Here is a 17866-nt window from a genome sequence, read left to right on the forward strand (position 1 = left end):
AACAGTGGTGTAGGACTACAGTCGAAGCATAATTGCTCAGTGGTAGCTACATTAACGTAGTGTATCTTTTATTTTAAATGTATTTATTTTATGTTTTGTGAGCTTATCTCTCTGTACAGCACTTTGTTCTGAAGGTTTTAAAGTGCTATATAAATAAAGTTGGATTGGAGCGTGATATGCTCTTTAATGGATGCAGTGTAAATATTATCTTTAAAACTGTAATTTCATTAAAATGTAGATTAAATATTAGAAACATATAACCGTTTTTATATTGTATTTTGTTTAGAATTCATTCAGCTGATGAATCATACCCACACTTTAGTCTGCATCTCCCATCCAATGCTTAGTGTCATTCTTTTAAATGTAGTGACACACTGACTGCCTCATTTGAAGAATCCCTGAATAAAACTCGCCCGGTGTTTTTGCAGCTGTCACTCACCTTGAAGCTTTCGAGGGCCTGCCGGAGGTTTATGAGCTTCTTCACCATTAGCAGCAGTTTTTCTTTTTCTTCTTTCGGCCCATTCAGCCGCTGTTGTGCCGAGTGAATGAAAGAATGAGGCTGAGAGAGCAAATATAAATTAGGGTTTTACAGCGGTGATTAGACTGTTGGTATTTTGGTCCCTTTTGCCAATGTGTTGTTTACTGATGCGGGTCCACAGTGCTCTCTCAGAGGTGCAGTGACAACACAATGGATCTCAGGAACAGCAGATGTGGCCACTTGCTTCTGCCAGCTGTGGTAAAATAATTAGAGATGTGAAGATAAAAGGCTTGAAACATAATACAATTTGCAGCTTTTAAATAATCCTGCTGGTGTCAGTTTTGGAGCTTGAATTAGTGTTTGACACACAGCATGTTGAGCTATGTCTAATTGATACATCATGCATTATTATTACTTCGTTCTATATATGTTCAATTTGTGCAAATAATGGTTTTCATCATGCCAGTTACCTATTTGACTTTGATAGGTTCCAATGAATTCAGGTTTATTGCATGTTTTCTTTGACTACAAGATTCCCAGGACACATAAGCACGTGATTAATCTTAGACTTTAATTATTGGCCACTTTCATTGTCGATGACGGGCCTTGTGTTATATTCTTTCTTGAGGGTTGCTCAAATATTACATTACAGCCTTAAATGAATGACTACAAGGATTTCACATGCTCAGTTGAATAAAAAGATAAATCATCACATTCAGGTAATATGACAGCAGTGAGAGACGATCCTTGATTTAGAGTAGTGTTTGTGTGCAGCTGATGTGAGTCGAATATTCACTTTCCTTTAGCTCTGTCTTTGGTTTCTACTTACTCCTGAGGGACAGACAGTATAGGGTGGGTTTATAGAGCTTAAAGGAAAACAGCTGCCTGATGGGTCTGAAAACAACAGTACTATTGCTTTGAAGCTGCACAGAGCCGAGGAGAGCTGCATATTTGAGTGACAGTTCTCAAATGGAGGAAAAGACCCACATTAGATTTGAATGAACTTTATTGATAATATGAAGTTTTGATCCTTCACGGGAGAATATTTCCACTCTACTGATTTCTGAGTTAAAAATGTTTACTTTTATTTTACATCAAAAGTTATTCTCTCTTTCCCCCTTTGCTGTCTATTTTTGTTATACTTTATTAAAGACAACACATAATACATTTTAATCTTTAAAATATTACTGTTCATTGCAAATAGTTCCACACTTTACTTAATATTATAAATACTTTTTCTACCACTGCCCTTAACACACAGCTACATATAAGATTAATATAAAAGACTAAAACAAACTAAAAATAGAAACCAGGTCATGGTATGGTTTTCTTGCCAATGTACACAAACTCTGCCAGCGTGAGATAAAAAGGCTGCAGATATTTTTCGCCTCCATGCATTTTATATTGCCATGAAGATTGTGTGCTTCCTGCTGCTCAAATCTTTGAAAGTAAAATACTGATAATTTACAGACAGAGAGACTTGCTGCACTGCTAAGCATAGCACCGACAAATTACATGTTGATATCCTGCTGAAATATCACAACACAAGGGTGCATGCTTCTTCAAGCATTAATACAATCTATTCATACATATTGTGATTGCACTGCTGGGCTGGATAGAAACCTTGTTATGAAAAGATTCAATCAGTGTTAAAGTTTATTTTACTTTAGTTATGATTTGTTGTTTACTGCTAACTTTAAACCTGACATCCTATCTGTAATATTTTATATCCTGGTAATAATAGTGTTGCTCTAGGCTTGTTGATTTGTTTATGCTTGTTTACCGAGCGCCTCCTAAATTCATAAATATCCGCTCAATGTTTTTGTCTCTGCGTCTCCATAAAGCAGGTGTTGAAATGTTCACAAGCACGGTCAGTAGATGATGATGATGGCAAAGACGACTAAGCCTCAAGTTTTATGCCAGAGAGGAAATGTTTTTCATCAGAGTAATGATTTTGATAATCTGCACTGATTGAGACCAAGAAGTCAGTACATTTGATCATATTCGTTTGTGTTCCGCAGCGAGATAAATATTTTAGACGGATGGGAAAGATGCAGCATTGAGTGTATGCATTGTGAATAAAACACAGTAGAGCAGTACTTTGAATGTGAGCATGTCGATCGCTGATGTCATAAAAGCTCTGATGAGTCTTTTATTGTCTGCCCTGCTCTTACCACATCTGTTTAATTCTGCACATCATTGTCCTTATGGGGCATTAACACCTTTGGAAAGCCCCTCTTTGGGTGACCATCTGCTTTTATGAGACAGTTGTATCTCCTACTTAGCCAACTTTTACATTTGTCCTTATTACCTTTCATAAAACTCAAATATTTAAGAGGTGTTATAAAAGTTCTCTTGCCATTTTAGAACTTCTGAAATCTATGTTGCATTAACGGCATGCATGATGCAGTAGCTCATAAATTAACAGAGCTCTTAGATTCAGAGGGAAATGATTGGTACAATATAACACGCTCTTTACAACCCTAATAATGTATGTCTTTTGAATGTGAGGTAGATGTCATTTTGGGCATCAGCGTTAAGAGGTGCAGGGCCATATGCTCACACTAAATGTAAATGCTTTTTTGTTGTTTATAAACAGTTTGCTCGGGATGTGTATAAATAGTTTTGTTGTTGCCATCAATGTGAACCCGATGCACCGTTAGCAAGGTTATAACTTCAACAATAGAGTTGAAAACAAGAAGACACAATAAAGCTGTTCATTCAACTACTAATGGACTAGCTATTTACAAAGCTTTTTCCATTTGATATGTTTTGACTTTGATATCACCACATGGTCGCACCAACATGGGTTTTTAATGAGGCCGTTCGTGAAAGCAATTAATTAATGTATGGACTTGACCCCTGTAGTTCTGGTGCAGGGATATTTGGACTACATACTATTAACAGAGCTTGTGTTCTCATTTCCCCAAGCGATGAATGTTGTAAAAACATGAATGATATAACAATCAAGGTAGCACCCCCAAGACTGCATGGGCACATACATCTAAAGGTATAAGGATAAGAAGGGTATTCAGAAAAGCTACACAGTGTGATTAATAGCATAAATATAATTGAAAATGATGTATGTGGCCATCTGACACTGGTCCAACTCTCGCTCCTTCCAATATGTTTATGTTACTTAAAACCTAATTAAAAACTCTTAAAAAGAGCCTTGTCAAAAGCACAAATCTATCAATTAAAGTAAACACAACTTTGAGTAATGTTTTTCTGTCATGTAGGACCAGAATTCTCATAATAAAAAGCAAATAAGGTCTTCTGGGCCAAACTGCCTTTAAAATGCCATACACATATTGTGTTGAATGTCGTAATGTTGGCTAAAAGCTACAAGAAATACCCTTCCATATACAAAAATATAAATATAAACATATTTAATATAAACATTAATTTCTCCTATCAGGACAATGTAGATAGACATCTCTGGATGGCCGTGCTTTGTGATCTACTAATACGCTTCTATGCAATCAACTTGACTTTTCCTATCTTTCCTCCATAAGTTCCTTAAATATGTTTTTTTTCTTTCACCCACATTACAGTGCACTGACACATTCTGCCTTTTATTTGTCTCCGTCCGGATGAGCTTTGTGTTTAGAAATCTGTAATTAATCCTTCTTCTCAAAAAGCTTGTCCCAACATCTCAGTACAACAGTGTAAGTACAGGTTCCTGGAACAAAATGCCCATTATCCACAGACCAACTACCAGACCATATTAATTACAGCTACCACCTTGCTCAAACAGCTCTGTCTGGCTTAGTCCATAGTGTCCTCCTGGCACAAGTCAATACAACTTCAAGGCTCATGGCTTCCTAGTAATTGGAACAAACATGGCAGTAGTGACGTTTGGAGCTAAATCTTTGCCAGAGGCACTGTTGACTGCTGCTGTATTATCTTCTTTGTCACAGCTCTCTGTAAAGTTACACAGTTCTAGATACACATGCTGGCAAACCTTGTAATCCTAATTATAATAATCCTTTTTGAAAATACCTTTTTATTTTAGCCTGTCTGCAAAAGTCTTGACAGTCAATTTCTGTCATTCATGAATTTGTTGTCCTCTAACAAACTCATGACTCACAGCACCTATTGTGAAATAAAACTGCACTTATTTACAGCAGGCGGTATGTAAATCATCATGTATTATTTAATTACAGTGTTGCAGAGTCAATATGTTTATTACCATATTAACTCTGGGTTATTGTACCAAACAGATGTTTGTTTGAAGCATGGCCCTCTTGTTGATTTTACACATTAAACTGCATATGTTCCATTGTCTTGCCTGAAGTATTTTCTGTCCTTTCTGAGTGAACAGACTGCTTTGAAGTGCACTGCAATGAGCCAGAGAGACTTGTGTTTCCTCAGTAACAACGGGAAGGCAGGTATTGCTTTCTAGCCTCCTAACCGCTGGCCTGCTTTGTTTCTTATTCAGCCAACCATGAACAGTGTGCATGGTCTACCTCCTCTATCTCCCATGCCACTGAACTCCTTTATCCATAACAATTTGATGGTATATATTGAAGGTATATTCAGGGAAAAATAAAACTGCATTTTATTTTTTTTAAATCCCACTGCTTTGTACAAAACTGTGACATTAGATGGGATAGAAGAGGGAAAGGAAAATTAACATAATTGACACTTGCCTTATAGTTTCTCCTAACTTTTAAAATGAACATAGCCACATATTAAGAACAAAAACAAATTAGAAGAAAAATGCGAGTTACTCTGTATTTATCACCACAGAAATCATACATGTGAACTTGCAAGTAAAAGACAGATGGTGTGACTGCAAATAATTAATAGGCATGCTCAGCCACAGCTCATGATTGATACCTCAAAGGCAGCTGAAGCATACTAATAGATCTGAAACAGTGAGCGCAGTCTGTGACCTGCTAGTGAAATTATGTGAACATTCAGCTACCATCTGTACATTGCTTACAAAAATCCCAACAAGCTGATTGAACACAGCATCTTAGTTTGTAAGGGTTGCCTTTTTAGATTAAGTACAATTTTGAATACAAATGGCGTTAACCAACAGATAATTAACACCCACATCTGCAGATATCTTCAGCTAGTTGTTTAGCACTTCATTCCACAACTGAAATGTTTTGGTTCACTCTCACAGCTCACATCCTGTCACTTTAGGCCACAATGGTCAGCTGTTTTCAGTAACAAATCCCTCGAAACCCATTCAACAGTACCTGCTCAACGTCTAAATAGCTGCCAGACACATGTAGAGACTAGCCTGTGAACAAAGTAAACATAATGAGGCCAAAAACAGACCTCAAGTTAATACTGGGCTTACATTTATTGCCAACAAGACTTAAATCATTGCTAATGCTGCTCTGTAGTGATGGCAGTTTGACACTGAAGCTTCGAACGGAGCTTCAACCGAACCCTGGACTTCATATTCCATAGAAGCAGTGATTCGAAGCTTGCTTCAAACACGTGGCATATGACGTCAGAAGCAGTAACTGCTTCATTTCCTGAATGAATCACTTGACTGGTTCACGGTCCATTCACGCGATTCAATGCACTGCCTCGTCTCGATTCTGACAGGTGACAGGTTGAAACGGTTTAGAATTTGAGCGCTTCAACACTTTATAACCGCTCTAAACAATGCGCAATGTGTGGGTTGTTGTCGTAGTTTGCGTTGTTGCTGTTGAGTTGTTGTTGTTGGTATTGCATTTGAATTGTATCATTATAGAGCAAGCCAGGAAGAAAGATAGGTCGTTCTTGCTCGGGAAACACAAGTTGTGAACAAAAAGACAATTATGAGTAATATAAAAACAGTTCAATAGTTTAAGGATAATAGGATTAGTAGATAACCCAGTGGGTAGAGCCGGTGGCCCGAATGCGGCGATGTCCTCCTCGCAGCTGGTTCAAAGCCCGGAATGGATGTACTTTTAATCATTGCTTTTCAACTTTAATACTTTAATAACTGATAAAAGGCCCTCTCCTCCCAAATTTTTTTCCAGCACTCTCTAGTCTCTTCTCAATAACCCAATACACACAATTATCAATCTTTAATTGCAAATAGAACATGATATTCAGTCTTAGTGTGTGTGTGCATCGAATATTTTTCAAGGCAAAGATACGTTAAACCCACTGCAGCCTTGCACTTCGCCAGGAGAGGTCGCTGTATCTGAAGCTTCGAGAAATGAACCTATTTCCGACACAATTGTCCAAGTGGTTCGATGCTTCATTCAAAGCTTCATTTTTGCCATCACTACTGCTCTGCAATTGCTGGCATTCCGGTATCACGGCAAGACGTGAACATGTGACGATTTACCATGCTGGGAGACGTGAAGATGTCACGATTTCGTCCTTTCAAAAGTGACAGTTACACGGTATTGTTAACCCATGTTAACCAGTGGAGAAATACCCGGAAATGCCAAGCAAATGCTACCCCGACGGTCGGTTGTTATTGTCAATATTAATATAATAATGATTTCTTTTTTTAATAGTCACACTCTATTACACCGATTTTCTTGTTGCCCCAGCTGGTCGACACCTCTTTTAGCAGAAACAAAGGATACATTAATGTATTAAATCGATGTTAATCCATGCGTGTGGATGTGGAATTAATTAACGGACGTGACGTTGTGCGATTGCGTTGCCAGGCAACAGCTTCGGTTCATGTTAATTTACAAAACTAAAACCGTAGTTATATTTAAAAACATGTTAGAAGGCCTCACGAAATACTTTAATGTAAATTAAAATGTAAATGTGAAGGAATGTGTGTACAACAAAATACATCCGTCATAAACGAAACCGGAAACAGATTTAGGCAAGATCCTCAGCTCGATGATTGGATGGTTTAGCCGCAATGCACGCTGGGATTTGGTGTTTATGCGATGTGAAATCCGAAAACATTTATAAAAAAAAAATAAAAATAATAATACTTTATTCCGAGTGTGCTTGCTTTTCTCTTTGAAAGTCTGTAATACATGGTTCGGCTGCATTACATATTACATATCTGCCGTAGTTCTCTATTTATAGAGCCCTGCTGAGAAGACTTCTTGACAAACAGGAAGAACTGCGGCCAAAACTGAAAACGTGACGTGGATCATAAATATCTCAGCCAATTAAACAACATCTTACATTTCTTTTCACACAATACGTCTCCTTGCAGTATCGACACTAATTCGGCTGACTTTTATATTTGATCCAATAAATCGATTATAGCGTAGTAAGGTTGCTTCTTGATTTTTCGGCCGCGGCTGGACAATAACGTTTTTTTATTTTAGAATTTTTTTTGGTGTGTTTTTGGTCGGTGATGCAGATATCAAGGAACAGACGTGACAGCGGCACAGCGACACCATACACGGAGCAGTCTGCTTTCTCCACCAACACCAGTCCAGAACCAACAGCAGAATGACCCGCTCTGAATCAGGCCCTGTCGCTGCGGCTCAGAGACACACAGGGAGGGATTTGTGTTTTTTGAAAAACACTCGTTATCGTCATGTCAGGTTTTTGGTGGATTTCATCGAGTCTTGGATTGCAGAGTATGAATGTCCTCCTGCTATTTTTAGTTGATAAATACTTGTGTAAAGTTTGTGAAGGCAGGAGGAAAAAAGCTTCCGCGATCACCGTCTCCTCTGTTCCTCCAAACCCCGCCCCCTCCCTGAAAATAATGAGTGGCAGGCTGATAGTGACCCGATAGAAACTTTATTATTCACTTAATCACTGATTGAGATATGGGATTTATGTAACAGTAAGACAGAGAATAAGTGTGCACCCACATGCACTATTTTTGTTCTCATTCATAACACTCCGTTCGATGTCTCACTATGGGATGCGCCTCATCGCGGAGCAAACAGAAGCATCAATCTCATTACGCCAATCCTGATTGGCTGGTGATCTTGACGTCAGCATCAGGGAATTCACCCCCTATAAGTAGCTTGTGCCACGACGCATGCGTCATTCAAACACCTCTTCTCGCTTCAGAGCACATCTCTATAGTAGCCGGACAAGCTTAACGGTCCACAGACTGAACCCAAATATAACCATTTCGGTCGACGGGCGCTCGCCGGCTACTCCTTCTGCTTCGCAAGAAGACGGTAATACTAACGCCAGTTAGTATTAAAATCGACCTCGCCGTTTCTTTCCCCGGAAAGTAAGGTAAGGTTTTGATTTTTCTCAAGCTAGCTACGCACCTGTTGCTAGCTAGCTTCCCCTTACTACCGACACCACGGTAGCGAGGACGCTTTTCTTTTTCTCTCTCACGGAGGAGAAAAGGATTAGAAGTATATTGACACACCAGTCAATATTCTTTGAGAACAAAGGACCCACACCGTCCCCTTTTCTCCGGATTAAGGACGGGTTGGTAACACTTTTTCTCTCAACGACGTACCTGTTACGAGCGGGTCCTCTCCACGCCACGAGGCGAACAAGATGGACGCCTCTCCCCCTCACACCAGAGGAGTCAGGGACTCGGAGGCTCGGTCATGCGGCTGCGGGTTGAAGATAGCAGGCACAGACTCACACCAGGTCTGCTCATCCTGCCTCTGGCTGGAACACGCCCAGGAGGCTATCGACAACCCCGGCTCGTGCGGGCATTGTGCCCGTTTCACCCGAAAGAGCCTCCACCGACGGCTAGCACACCAAGCTAGCTTGTTGGAACAGGACTCCCTCATGTCCACTGATTCGCCGTTTGGCAATCAAGACACGGGGGCGTCCGCCGCAGAGACTGAGCCCCTCACTGTGTCGGTCTGGGGCTCACTAACAGCGGCAGCTGCGGAACCGGGATCCCACGCGTGTCAGGCCGGGACCCGGTGGCGGCAAGAGACGCGGGAACGGAGCCCCACGCCTCACCAGGCGGGAGCTCTCGGCGAGACCTCACCATGGTTTCGCCCGCGGAGGATCTCCTGGAATTAGACTACATGGAGGACGAAGAGGACACCTCTGAGTTCCTCCTGTCTGATTCGGATGAGCAAGAAGAAGATATCTTCATGTCATCGGCTCAAACGGCAAAGCCGGGAGCGATGGCTGCTCTCCCGGGCGATAGCACACCAGCTTCGCCCTGTCTGAGCATGGACCTGCAGGCCGCGTGTCAGCGCGCTGCGTCCAGGCTAGACATCCCGTGGCCCGAAATGGCCAAGGAGACCGCCAGGTCCCGTTACGAGGGGAAACATTCTCCCCAAGCAACGAGGACAAGGAGGCAACTCCTCCCGGTCTTCCCGGAGATGTTGGATGAGGTGTCGGTCTCGTGGAGGGACCGACCCTTTTAGCAACAAGGCCCCAATCCAGACTGCGACGGTATGGAGAGGCTCGGCCTGCTCCGCATACCGCCGATGGAACTGCTGGTGGCAGCCCACCTCCTACCGAGGATGGGCCCGTCACCAAGCAGGAACCCCACGCTGCCAGCGAAGGTGGACCGTTTCCAGTCGACCATGACTGAACGGTCCTACAGAGCCGCAGCGTTTTCCGCCAGGGCTCTGAACGTTTCCTCACTGCTAACCGCATACCAAGCGGAGCTCTGTGAGGATATGTCGAGTAATCCTGGACCGGCTGTTCTGGACGAGTTGGCCGCGGTCACAGACATTTGTCTCCGTGTCCAACGCTGCGCCGTCCAGGCCACGGGCAAAACAATGGGGATCATGGTGGTGCAGGAAAGAGCTAGATGGCTCAACCTCACCAACCTCCCAGACCGGGAAAAGGAGGATGTGCTTGACATGCCCATCGTTCCCGAGGGGATTTTCGGCTCCGCTCTTGCCTCCATGCAGAGGAGATGCGAGTCGAAAAAGAAGGAGGACGAGGCCCTCCACCTCTGCCTCCCTCGAAGGGCCCAGCCGCTGCCTTTGCAGCGGCAGCCCTTCGCAGCGGCAGCCCTTCGTCCAAGCTGCCCCGAATCCTGCTCGGTACAAAATACCGAAAACGCAGAGGTCGCAGTCCGCCCCGAGTCCCCAGCCCAGGCAGGGGACGAGGGCGAGCTGGCCTAGAAAATCTCCGGTTCCGGCTGCAGCCCAGGCGCAGCCAACCCAGAATTTCGGCCAGCAGTCGAGGAAGAAGAAGCGAGCGGCGTGACAGCCCCTCCTTCTCCCCTCTGTGACAGAGCTGGAAGTCTACGGTTCCCCAGCTCTAAATGTGTTCCCGCCGCCTCGAGAGATGCCTCAACACCATCCTCAAGTCCGCATAAATACATGTCACACACTTATTGATTTTTCTGTCATAAAACATTTTCCGCTGACGCATCCAGGCTTCGAGCCAAGGGCGCAGCTTGAAAAAATGAAAAGAAAAACAATAAAAACAATAAACAGTCCGTCAACTGTTCCCCTTCTGAGAGCAGCTACGGCCTCTCTCAAAGGGCGGACAATTGACGGGTCTGTGAAGGCACCACCGTCACGCGCATGCGCAGTGCCGGCTGGGGCTGTAAAGGCACCACCGTCACGCGCATGCGCAGTGCCGGCTGGGGTCGTGAAGGCACCACCGTCACGCGCATGCGCAGTGCCGGCTGGGGTCGTGAAGGCACCACCGTCACGCGCATGCGCAGGGCCGGCTGGAGCTGTGAAGGCACCACCGTCACGCGCATGCGCAGGGCCGGCTGGGGTTGTGAAGGCACCACCGTCACGCGCATGCGCGGTGCCGGCTGAAGCCGTAAGGGCACCACCGCCACACGCATGCGCTGTGTCGGTGGGGATTGTCGAAATGTGGCACCACAGTGCTCAGACACTGGCGGGCCCCATAACACAACAAATAGAGACTCAGAGGGGAAGAGACGTGACATCTCAGCTGGCTCTAAGGAGCATACAGCGGGAGATGCTCACGACATCTGCTTGGGTTTCTCAAGACAGTTACACGGAGCTACAGACTCCAAGTCACCCCCCCTCGCTTCTCAGGCATTCTGCATTCGCAGGCCCGAGGAGAGTCAGCCCATATTCTGGAGAGAGAGATTCTCTGACTCCTAGAAAAGAGGGCTATATCTATTGTACCCGCCGAGCAGAGTCAGGGCGGCTTCTATTCCAAGTACTTCCTCGTTCCCAAACGGGAAGGGAACGGAATTCGGCCAATACTTGATTTGAGGGCTCTGAACAAATATCTAAAAAGATATAAGTTCAGAATGCTCACTCACACATCTCTGCTGCGGCTCGTGCGACAAGACGACTGGTTTACATCAGTCGACCTGAAAGATGCGTATTTTCACATCCCAGTATATTACCCACACAGGAAATATCTGATATTCGCATTTCAGGGGATCTGTTATGAATACAGAGTACTCCCCTTCGGTCTGTCTCTCAGTCCAAGGGTGTTTGTACGATGTACGGAAGCCGCGATAACCCCGTTAAGACAACAGGGTATTCGCCTGGCGACCTACCTGGACGACTGGCTGCTTCTCGCACAGTCGGAGCAGGAGGCTGTTACGCAGACAAATGTCCTCGTAAAGCACCTGCTCAACCTGGGTTTCATAATAAACACAGAGAAGAGCATGTTGTGCCCCGCGCAGACTATACTCTTCCTGGGTTTACGCCTGAACTCGGTGCCCTTTTCAGCTCGCTTGTCAGCGGAAAGAGTGAAAGCTTTCAGAGCTTGTCTCGCTCTTTTCCAGCTGCGCAAACATGTTCTCTTCAGATCATGCCTGCGATTGCTGGGGCTCATGGCGTCAGCCATCCTGGTCGTACGACTGGGACGCTTACACATGAGGGAGTTTCAGCGCTGGGTGGCCGCCCTAAAACTAAAGTGTGATGGTTACTGTGAAATGCGTAATGGCACTGCGCCACTGGCTGCACCCGACTTTTCTAGTACGAGGTGTGCCTATGGGTGCTGTTCTTTCACGGAAAGTGGTCACCACGGACGCATGTCTGACAGGTTGGGGAGGCTATGTGAATAAATGTAAGTGATGTGATGCAAGTAGCTCTTGGCCACTTTAATTTCTTCAAAGTAGCTCTCAGATGAAGAAAGGTTGGAGACCCCTGCCCTAAATGTTATGATTAGTCAATGTATTGTTGATAAAGATATTATTAGAAGTATCACATTTTAACACAGTGCATAGCAAATGTGCAAGAGAACACATTCATTATAACAAAGCAACTCCTTGACCGACAATTAAATCAACAGCATTACTTGTGTCCATTGGAGTTTTTTTGTTGTTGTTGCAATTTACACTTTGTGGGATTTAGAAAAACATAGTCCAACCTAAGAAAAACATATTGTAAATTAAAAGCATACATCACAGTAGCCTGCATCTGTGTTTTATTCTTGTTCAGATTGAGGAAAAGCTGTGAGCTATGATCATAGTAAATTACTTTGACGTACCAATCCTACTCTATCCTGACATCAAGGAATAGGCCTCAAATATCTTTGCTCCAGAAGTGGAGGTTTTGTACTTACAGACAAATATAGTTGGATGAGATAGGGATAAAAGATTGAAAATTTTAATCTAGAGCCGAACAGCAGTATGAGCAGAGATGAGATGCAAACCAAGAATCCCTCTGGGGGCGAAAGATATGGATTATAAGATCCTGTTGCTCGTCCATAGAGACACAGGCAATCGCTCAGCTGTTTGATATCCTTTTGTAGCATCTGCTTGATGCTACTGTGTGCTTTTTACTCACCCTATAGAATATGTTATGACTATGATCAATGTTTTTTTTGTATCTATGACACCTTTTAAGAATCCAACCTTTATTTTCTGAGATTGCAACTCCAAGAGAGTCTCTGTGTTGCACTGCTAGCCCTGCAGCATGTTACAATAGATTGTATGTGCTTCAGGTTATGGACCCCAGTGGCATAATGAAATAGATTGCTCTCTGAATGCAAGAGAACCTGCCTGTATGTATGAATGTGAGTTTCAGGTTATATTGTATACATTCTTCAACCTTTACCTGTACCAAATTCATGCATGTCTTTGGTTTGTACAATATGAAATAGCTTTTGGTAACAACAGACCTTTTTAAAAGCAGATGTGTGGCTGTTCACATTTTCATTGGGTAGAACTGGGCACAGATGGCTCTGATGTAATCTCTTCAATCTGCTATTAATCACACAGTGCAGAAAAAAAGGAAAAAAGAGACTGCAGTAAAGGTCAACGAGAGGTGGATTTTGCAGTATTTGTTACATGGGATGGTGTCTCCAGATAACTGCACATAACCTACTGTATGAGATTATCAAAGTGCTTTTGGGCAGTGATCTACCTTTACCGCTGACTTCATAACTGTATTTTTTAACAGGTTTACCGTTAACAATTTATAGTGGGGCCAGACCTAACATGGACTATCTTTATTCCAGCTCTTACAAATACAAGCTCCATCTCAGCTGGTGTGTCCTGGGATTAAACAGAGCTGCAGGCAGCAGTATCATAGCTCCTGTGCACACGGTTCAGGTGCAATTTAGTCCCAAAACATCAGCCTAAAGCCGCAGGCACCTGCTGCAGCCAGTACACAGGGCCTTCACTTACACACTGAGATGTTGGTCGATGTGCACAAGAAGCCAAATTATTCAGAGGAATTGTGTTAGGGCAGAACATCTGAGAACTTGTTGACATGCACTGCAGTAGCCTGGTTACTCTAAATCCAACTTGCAGATGGTTAACCAACAAGATGTCTCCAGTCTCCTCAATCCACTCTGCTTTTCACATGTACAGTACTTAAACCAAAATGGAGTATTATTATCTCTCAAAAATTGGGTTAGAGATTGGTCTAGCCACCAGCATGTTGTTATCAAAGGCTGGCACATCTTTACTTCATATACATATTACGCCTTACTTTATTAGAAGTGCAGACATACATACATGAGCTACATACATACAAATATGCTTCCACTTTAGTTAGGTTCAAAATAAATCAAAGAGCTGCATCATATTTCTGTCAAATCATTTTAAAATGGTTTGCATCCTTTAATCCAGGCTTCTCAGAAATATGAAGAAGCAAACATCAAAGACCCACAATGTTCCTGCAGACCGACAAAAAAATGAAGAGACTAAAATGCAGAAAACTTCATTTATTTCATGTGCTAAAGATGTTTGCTTATGAGCTATTGTGATTGGTGATTGATTGGTTGTTGCTATTTATGTTTTTAGCACTATATGCCAATGGTCTTTTTACTATTTTTGCCACATGTTTGTCATATTGTGGCACCTTTAGCAAATTATATAAATGTATTGCAGCTAGTGTCAAAATGTAGTAAAAAGGACATTAAATTACATGATGAATCAATGATGGAGAGAATTCGAGCATAAAAAAGCCAACAACTTGAATAAAGTCTTAAAGGTCCCATGTCATGCTTTTCTGGTTATTACCCGTCCCCTTGTGTGTTATGTAGCTTTTTCTGCATGTAAACGGTCTGCAAAGTCACAAACCCTCAAAGTACACCCTGTAGCGAGTACAACTCTAACACAGAAAAGACCTGTCTATGCTGCCCCAGAACGCCTCGTTGGAGATTTGTCTTTTTCCAGTTTTTTCTTCCTGAGTATAGTGACGTAACGGCTCCTCACACACACACACACTCACTCAGCCTTATCTTTTCTCAGCCGCTGCTCTGTGGATCTCAACACACACACACTCACAGCCTGGCTGTTCCGCGCTGTCTCGCTGTCTCGCAGACCCCACGCAGAAACCATGTCATGGGACCTTTAAAATATAATATTTACTTTGTATATTTCTGAATTCAACTCTGGCGATCTGCACCAAAGCATTGTAATTGTAGACAGATTTTAGATGTTCACTTAAATATTTCATTTGATGCAGCTGGAAGTTGAAAGACTGCAGCCGAAACAGAGACAGGCCACACAAAAGAGAGAAGAAAGAGAAAATAGTGGTGATGGCAGACTAACTGCTGATAAAAAGGACACTGAATGGCAGCTGAATCTTTCCAAAACTAATCACATTTAGGAGTTCAGATTTGAAGGAAATTAACAACAAAATTACTTCTCAAGGACCCAGACACACTGACTACATTTGAATTCTGCCGCCTACCCTTTCTTTTAAATAAATTAGACACCCAGGCTTCCTGCACTTTATTTACTCATTGTTTATTTTCCTTTCTGACCTTGTATTGCTTGAAAACCACACGCCAATTTGTGTTAGCTGCTACAAAATCACCCACCAGTCATTAAAACCACCGAATGTATTTTTAGTTTTATTGTTAATTCTAGATTCAGATATTTAAATTCAAAGCGAAATCGGGCCGAGATGTGCTGTGTGCATACATACTCACACAAGAGCTCAGCAGGTCTTTGAGCAATGGCTGACTTTACCTTGATCTACTAGTTTGATTAAATGATATGCTGCAAATTGAGATGTGAAAGGATTGTGCTCAGTCACCGGCAGCCACGGTCAAAGTCATTACAGCTGACAGACTGTATTCAAACTAAAGAGTGAGGAGTCCTTGAGGAGATCTGAAGCCTATTACCAAGCTATAACAACAATAACCGGCTTGGCAACAAGGAATAATGCCACATTGAAACTTTAAGGCATGACTGAATAGATGAGTGTACTGTGCTGACACTCTTATTTCAATGAAAGGGCATTATATATAGATGCATACGAAGCCCTGCAGCATAGACTCCTGTCTGCTCACATGCAGGTGAATCATGATCCTCCCACGTCACAAATCCCCCGTTTACCTTTAGGGTATGCCTGCCGATGAATTATGCCATCACCTTGGTGTTAGTTCAGACTATTGATCATCTTTACCTATTGCTCCACAAAGAGGTAATAGATTGTTTTCACTGTTGATTGTTTTCTAACACATCCCACGTGCATTGTGCCATGGTGGAAGAAGTGCCTGCTCATTATTTGTGTTTGTTACTCCATCACTCTTCTTTTAAAACGCTACTTAATTCAAATTTGAGAAATATGATCAGTAATCTAAGGTATTACAAGTAAAGCAAATGTGCAACTGTTATTGTTACCCTCGTAGGTGGTTAAAGTCCCCTACGTGTATTGGGGTTACAGATGGGGTCCAAAACTAGCAAGCCACATGAATGTCTGGGAGCAAATACATTTTATATGCTACATATATATGGCCAGTTGAATTGTGTTGTGTTGAAAGGTGCTATATAAATCAACTGGCCTTGCCTTGCCTTGCAGTTACAGATGCAGTATATCACGTTGTATGCTTTAACATGCCTTATGCATTTGAAAATACTAACAGATCCTTTTTTGTATTTTTTTCACAGCTACACCCTCCGTGTGGTCGGCAACGGGATCAAGGCTCAGAGCGCTAACCCTGAGGTCAAAGTGAAGGTAGCAGACCCTGTCATAAATCAGATCATCGACAAACTCAAACACATTAACCAGGTGAGTCTCTACAGATTTACTATGTGCACATAATACACTTTCCTTTAAATCTATAATAGAGTCCCTCCTTTTTAACTGTTCTCTTAGGCAATCTGCTAATCTCTGTGCGTCTTCGTTTATGGAACATGGAGTAGCTGTCATTAGATGATAGCTTGTTTTTTAAGATGCTCTGAAACAGCTACGTTGAAAAGAAACTCACAACGCTGAAGCCCTTCACCTCTGGATAATCTTATCTTCTTTGATCATCTTTCATATTACCGGCTGATAGAAAACTATTCTCAAATACTAAATCATCCCCCAGGCTATGAAAAAAAAATCCATCATTACACATTTAAAAACCCATTTATTCCGGTTTGCGTGTCTTCACATTTACTGCTCTTTGTCAAAATCAATGTATCTTTTCTATCACCCAGCCTGCTTTTCAGCATGTGTGTGCTGCTGTGGCTCCTCTTGCTCTTCCTCTGTTTATCTCTCAGGATGATGCGATTACGGCAGTTTACTGGAGCACTTTCTCTTCTGTAGCTTCAATAACAGCCGCTGCAGCAGCCGCTGGGTTGTTGCACTGCAGCAGCAGCAGCAGCCTCACATGTCTGTTGCTTTAGTTTCCCCAGTGGCGGGCTGAAGGCCAGGTCATCCCTCTTGACCTCGTGCTGGCACCCCCTCCCTGACTAATTCACACCATCTGTGGGATGTCAGAACACATACATCTATATCATAACCATTCAGAGCGCCTGATCTGCCTTGTTGACATTCATTTTGTATGTCTCTCCCTCCGTTTGTGTTTTTGTGCCATCTACACCGTTGTGGTTCTGTGCATTTTTACATGTACAAAGACAGATTTACAACATTGAATATTTAGACATTTTAATCTGCAGCGCATGGTTTTCTGTTAACACCATAACACAGATTATATTCATTAGATTGGTAAAGATTGTACAATGTAATCATTTGTTATCCTCTCAAAGCAAGTAATTCAGAGAGTGTAGCTATATTTCCTAATGTTCACTGTTAGAGGTTTGTAAACATAAAGATATCAAAACAGGTAAACATGGTCAGTTAATAATCAGTTGAATTAAGTAAACATTTTCTTCGTGTTATCTTATCTTTGTGTCTTTCTTGTCTTCTTACTTTTCTTCTTTCC

The 17866-nt window shown here is 42.6% G+C and overlaps 1 protein-coding gene across 1 annotated transcript in view; it reads left to right on the forward strand.

Annotated features, from left to right (window-relative positions):
- gpc5a (glypican 5a) overlaps positions 1 to 17866 on the forward strand; it is a 138078-nt gene that overhangs the window by 43807 nt on the left and 76405 nt on the right. The window contains exon 7 of the mRNA XM_034219593.1: positions 16605 to 16725. Within this exon, the coding sequence (XP_034075484.1) occupies positions 16605 to 16725 (121 nt within the window). The remainder of the gene's footprint in view (positions 1 to 16604; positions 16726 to 17866) is intronic.

Source organism: Gymnodraco acuticeps, unplaced genomic scaffold, assembly GCF_902827175.1.
Source record: "Gymnodraco acuticeps unplaced genomic scaffold, fGymAcu1.1, whole genome shotgun sequence".
NCBI lineage: Eukaryota > Metazoa > Chordata > Actinopteri > Perciformes > Bathydraconidae > Gymnodraco > Gymnodraco acuticeps.